At 38.1% G+C, this 6,510-nt stretch overlaps 1 protein-coding gene across 2 annotated transcripts; it reads left to right on the forward strand.

Moving 5' to 3' along the window:
* Window positions 1-249: 249 nt before the first annotated feature.
* On the forward strand, window positions 250-4,040 carry LOC133903948 (probable cinnamyl alcohol dehydrogenase 1). Of its 2 annotated transcripts, XM_062345445.1 has the most exons (7): window positions 250-407; window positions 808-906; window positions 1,406-1,519; window positions 1,600-1,827; window positions 2,317-2,602; window positions 3,236-3,386; window positions 3,494-4,040. In XM_062345445.1, exons 2-7 carry the CDS (start codon window positions 818-820, stop codon window positions 3,688-3,690), a joined length of 1,065 nt encoding a protein of 354 aa, XP_062201429.1. In that variant the 5' UTR covers window positions 250-407; window positions 808-817; the 3' UTR covers window positions 3,691-4,040. The 2 variants fall into 2 exon arrangements, with proteins under 2 accessions (XP_062201429.1, XP_062201430.1); XM_062345446.1 differs by lacking the exon at window positions 808-906 and having other exon boundaries at window positions 267-407.
* The last annotated feature ends 2,470 nt before the right edge of the window (window positions 4,041-6,510 follow it).

Consider the following 6,510-nt stretch of genomic DNA (forward strand, 5'->3'; position numbering starts at 1 on the left):
TTAAAAAAAATGAGATAAAATATAAAAAATAGATTAAAAAAGCTAAAAAATAATATAGAAAATAAAAAATAGCCAAGCCTATACATATCGGACCAGATCATACCTGTTATGCAGTGCCAATAGACACAGCACTAGACTGAGATTGATTGGCCGGGTGAGTTAAAATTAAAGCATGTAACGCTGACGCATGCGCATGCGCACTTTTGTCAAGTGTCAATCGCCAGGCGACGTCACCACTGTCGCAGCCGCTTCCCCACCCCTGTGCTGCGCATCCTCCTCCAACAATAAAACAACTCGCAGTCGGGAGGTTTCCACGTCCCGCTCTCCGCTCGCTACCGGCCTACCGTCCATCATCGAGGAGGAGTGCGGCGCGACGGCCGGAAGGAGAAGAATCGATCGAGGGAGAGGTAATAAGCGTTTCTTCTTCCCTAGCCTGCCTCACCTTTCCCACAGTTTTACTGGCCGTCTCTCGCCAGCGTCCTGTGCGGCGGTTCTTTAGGGCTGCGCCAAGAAGAGAAGAAATCTTTGTTATTTGTCACTTGGATTTCCCTGATGGCCTGAAGCTTGTAGTTTCTAATGTTATTACTTGCCCCTCGTAACAATTAGGAATGTCAAATTGCTTCCCCTGGGTTGAAGTTTGATAGTGTTCCGAATGCTTTTGTTGTGAATGGTGTATACAGTGAGTCACTGACTGAAAAGGTGCAGTGATTTCACTAAAACGGGCAGCAGTTTATAGATTAGCCCTGCTTGTGTTAGAGCTGCGCCTTATTTTTATTCTCTCTGACTTGACTTCAATTAATTATCCAGTTCAATTGACATGGCTTCTGAATCTGAGAACGGCAACTGTAGCGCTTGGGCAGCAAGAGATCCGTCTGGAATTCTCTCGCCGTACAAGTTTAACCGCAGGTAACTTGAAATAATTCCTTTTTTTAGGGGAAAAAAGTACAAGAACCTAGGAGGAACTAGGTGATTTTGCATTAAAAAGAAAATAGGCTCAATTCCTAATTCGATACATCCCTTTTAGTTTCGTGAATACATTTTTTATTCTTCTGAATATTAACTTCTTGCTAAATTCAACTATTTTTCACCTAAAAAATCAACTATGTTCTTCTGAAGTTCAGTTTACATCTTGCTGAAGTTCAGTTTTCAGGGAGTTTCATGCTGATTTTTTTATGTGGATATCGATGGTGGAACTGGAGGTGTACATATTTTCACTTGTACCATATCACAAACTGAGCATGAAATTTCTTTCGATGCTAACAACGAGGAATTCAGTGAACATTGTAGGTCTAATGCTATCACAGAAATTTGAGTAGAAATATCAACAGGCATGTCATTGTACAATTAGCTCATTGGTTTCATTTTCATAGCTTCTTATGCGAACGTTATGTTGAATAATTACCAGAGCAGTACGGAGTGATGATGTTTCATTGAGGATCACACACTGTGGAGTATGTTATGCCGATGTTAATTGGACGCGAAATATGCACAACGATTCAGCGTACCCTTTGGTTCCCGGGTGAGCTTTTCAGATCAATGTTGCATGTTGTCCAAAATCTATATGTACTAAATTTGGCGTCAATAATATGATTTGCGCAGGCATGAGATAGCTGGAGTTGTAACTGACGTTGGTTCAGAAGTCAAGGGATTTAAAGTGGGTGACCATGTAGGTGTCGGAACATATGTGAACTCATGCCGAGACTGTGAGAACTGCAATAGCTCACTAGAAAACCACTGCCCAAAAACAGTTTTTACTTTCAACAGAATCGATACAGATGGCACTGTCACAAAGGGAGGATATTCCACTCATATTGTAGTCCACGAAAGGTACGCCAATACTATTTTAATTGGATGTTGTTTCTGTTATTGATAATACTTAGTGTTCTTGTGTTCCACTGTCATTCCATCTACATTAATACAGAGTCATGTTCGGATGAATCGTAGCTTCTTACGAGATTGAGTAAAATTTGTGCATTATTGCTTACCAGCTATTTTCATCTACATTAAAACGTGTTAACAGCACATATTGTACGCACAATTTTTTTCTAAAGGACGGCACCAGTGATACCAATATTATTAAAGAACAAAAAAATTAACCCTATTTATTAGGAAAACTAGATCAAAAACCTTAACAACTAAACTGCTAAAAGCCGGCAGACAACTTTGAGATATCAATGCACACACTGTAGTGCCTCCCTTAACACATATCAGTGGTTAGTACTAACGACTGAAATATTTAACATTTAGTGTGGTTGAATACAGCCTTTCTGATAAGGAAACTGGATCTTCTGTTGATTCATTGACACTTCATTTCAGGTACTGCTTTAAGATACCAGATGGCTACCCTTTGGAAAAGGCAGCGCCACTACTGTGTGCCGGTATAACTGTCTATACTCCCATGATGCGACACAACATGAACCAACCTGGAAAGTCACTTGGGGTCATTGGACTCGGTGGGTTGGGTCACATGGCAGTGAAATTTGGTAAAGCCTTTGGGCTTAAGGTCACAGTTTTCAGTACAAGCGAATCAAAGAGAGATGAAGCCATACACCTTCTTGGAGCAGACAATTTTGTGATATCATCAAACACGCAGCAGATGGAGGTCCTGCACATTGCACAGTTTTACCAACTAATATCTCACATTTCTTCTGAAGAAGATCACCATAATTTTACTATAATAGCAAAACAACAAAAAAGCTAGTAGTATGATACCATCATGTGGAGAGATTTTTTTATTTAACCTTTTTATTCTAATATTTTAATACTAACCCATACTAGGCTATATTTACATGAACTAACCCTTTTGTTCACGCCATTGTGAGTGGCGCGACAAGACAACATTGTCACACCAGAAGAAAAACGCGATGTAAAGAAACTTTTTAGATAGGTGGTGTGACAATAGTTATTTGTCACGCAATGACGAGTAGCATGATCAAATGGTTTAGTTTTTGAAAATAAAGTCTAGCAGGGGTCAATATTAAAATATTAGAATAAAAATGGTTAAAATAAAACAAATCCTCATGTCGAAGGAAAATTATATCCCATCGTTTAATTGCCAAAGATAAAAAAAATATCACAGTACCTTTTCGAGAAAGAACTGGTATTTGCTTTAGTTCCTAGCATCTAAGTTCTTCAGATGAGCATGGATGTTCTCTAATGCCGAGAATGAACTTAATTATGCTTGGTCCACTTAAACTGACAGCTGATTGTGACAGTATGATTTTTGTTTTTGCAGTCCCTCAAAAACTCCATGCACTTCATTGTTGATACTGCTTCCGGTGACCATCCATTTGATCCCTATCTTTCACTCCTTAAGGTTGGTGGTGTGATGGCAGTAGTTTGCTTTCCAAGTGAGATCAAAGTGCATCCTGCAATCCTTAATCCTGGTAATTTTCCATTCTGATACTTACATAGTTTGTTAGTTTCGATGTGAAAAGAGATATCGTAAAGGAAGGGAAAGAAATTTAGATTTAACCTGAACTAAATTTTTCAGGTGCACGAACCCTATCTGGTAGTATTGTTGGAGGTACAAAGGTAATCCAAGAAATGGTTAACTTCTGTGCAACGAAAAAAATATATCCAGAGATTGAGATCATCAAGATGGATTATATCAACGAGGCTCTCCAGAGGCTCGTTAATCGGGATGTGAAATACCGCTTTGTAATCGACATCGAGAACTCTTTCAAGTAGCAAGAGGCATCTCTCATTCTGATGCTCTTTTCTGTTGATCCATGTTGAAGACTAAGCAATAATGCGTGGGTTATGTCAAATATCCTTGATGTAATGCTGCTTCTGCAGTTCTATGTTTCTTGTGTGTACTGTGCCGCAACCTGCTCCTCCTACCCACCCGCCCCCAACTCCTACACACACATCTTCCCTTCCTCCATAAGTGAAAGAATGGCTTCCTCCTCTTTCAGGACGTGTTTTGAAGAGGTAGATATATAGGGGTGTTTACATGACTGTATGAATGCAAATGTACTTTGATTCAAATAAAATAACAAGGAAACCAATACTTATTGTATTGAGTTGTGGAAAAATAAGCTAGACTCCTTTTTGTGCATCATTAATCTGTAAAGGAATTCCATTCTTCCTAGACTCATCAGCATCACCTTGTTTACTTCGATATTTTCCAGTTCCTAAAATGGGCATAAGGAATAAGAGACTAAATTATTGCGTATTAGATAGGGCTTAGGAATTGGTGAGTACCTCATTTTGGCACTTATTTCGTTTGGACTATGTTTGGTACTTAGGTTACTGAAATATTGGAATGGCTGCTATTATGTAGAGGGGCTTGAGTAAGGGTGAAAACGGGATGGATATTTCCCGTCCTACCGACAGATCGAAGGCTGGCGAACTAAATATAGGATGTAATAATGGATATCCGATACTATCCGTGTCCGACTCTAGATAAAAAAAGATAGGATATATGATGACTAGTATCTATCCGAAGTATCTAAATGTTAGATATTACGAGAAAATCTATTGTGATTTTACTTAAACACATGATAATATATAAGTAGATTGCCATTCATCTGTGTATAAATAATACTAAATGCCCTTATTTTCATATCTCAACGGTTACTCTCTCTGCGCACATTTGATTGCACCATTTTATTATTTAATGTGTTATGTGGGATGCAAATGAAGTAATTTTTTTTTTATCTATTCGACTAACCAAAAGCTTGCGGCACTATCTACTCCGACTCTGACTCTGAAAAAAAAAATGTAGGATAGAATACATGATGAATAAATAATTATCTAGCATTATTCGTTTCTAACTTAAAAAATATATAATAAAATATAGAATTAGCTATATCTTTTTGTATCCGATTTGATTACACATGTAAGCTTGAGTGGAGGGGGTACCGGCTGCAGTTACGCAGGAATCACGAAGGCCTTTTGGTTCTCTCTTGCGGGCCTTCTCATTTTTCAGCTGACCAGTGGGCAGCAGCAATCGTTAAGCCTCGTTCATTAATTATTAATCATATCACCCATCCAAACTTCATTGCATACTAGGGTTCAAAAATACTTTCGCTGAACGTCGTTCCACTCCAGCTCGTGGAGGTACAAGGAAGTGTGAAATGCAAAAATTGCCGTCATATTAATATTTACCATTTAGTAATTCAAACTTGTTCGGTGGATTACTTTCTAGCTTTAGGAACACGATATAATTTTCATGCAATTCAAACGTGAAACCGGGATAATAAGTATGATTCTTTTTTCCTGATACTGTAATTACATTCTATGATTCGCCACTACTACAGAAACAACAATCCCACTACTACAGAAACAACAATCCACAACTACCGACACGTGTCAAGAATTGGTTGTGATAGTCTATCCGGAAAGAATAGGTAGTGATAGTCCATTATCACTACTATTTCGTGTTAACAACAGGCGGTGACACTGGAGGGAGTATTTGCAATCTTAAAAGAATGAACATAGCTGGTGAAAAAGACACAAAGAAACATTTCTTGATACAGATACCTTTTGTGGGACCAGTTCCAGGAATATGGTCAATTTCTTTCTGAGCATGCATAGGTTCCTTGGACTCTGCACGCTTATGATGAAATTCAGTCTGCCAGAAACTAGGACGTCAATTGAGAGAAAAGATAGAGGATATATAAGTAAATGATGATACCAAATTGTTGTTGAATTTTTTTTGCTTATATTGTTATGGTTTTTTGCTGCCAGTTTTTTGTTGGCCTGTGATGATGAAGCAAAAGGTGAACTATAATGAAATGGCAGTTCATGCCGCTAATGTGTCCATTCAACATCTTCTTACACTCTATCTAATCCTTAATTGAGAAGGAGGGAGAGAATGTGTGCAATGGCTACAATATAGTATTACTCCACATCAGAGTCCACCGATATGATAGCTATGTTGACTAGTGCCTTAATATGAGACATATGAAGTTGCAAATGATAAAATTTAGATACCTTTTATTTTGCTTTCCTCTTTGAACATACAAGTGATAAAAGAGGAGATCACTGTTTTTAACTTTGGTGAGTGCAGGGCTCTACTGGTATGGTTTTTACATGTAGTAGATATGTATATGTCCTAAACTTTCCAATAGAACTTTCTCTCGCCCATATGTGTCTCCACTTTCTGATGCAAATGACGAAACTTTAATTTCATTTGCTTATATTGTCATAGTTTTTTCGCAAATGATTAATAAGGATTAATTTGATATGAGCTGATGATACAAGGCCACATATTGATGAATGATGATGCTGCAAACATATTTGCTCAATTGAGGCATACATTGCACCTATGTATATGTCAATGGCATGGTACGTACTATTTTAGGGTCGAAAGTCTAGTATTTACTCAACTTGGCTTGAATAACATGAACAGGTTCATGGTTACTCAGGTCTTGCTTGAGGAGGTATTAAAATCATGTGGATGCTTTGGAAGCATTCAGCTCAACCTTTATTAACTCAATTGATTTCTCCCTCTTTGAGAAGGGTTCTAGTAGTAGAAAAGGAGGAACCACAAAGGCTGATCTT

Source organism: Phragmites australis, chromosome 21, assembly GCF_958298935.1.
Source record: "Phragmites australis chromosome 21, lpPhrAust1.1, whole genome shotgun sequence".
In the NCBI taxonomy this organism is placed as follows: Eukaryota; Viridiplantae; Streptophyta; class Magnoliopsida; order Poales; family Poaceae; genus Phragmites; species Phragmites australis.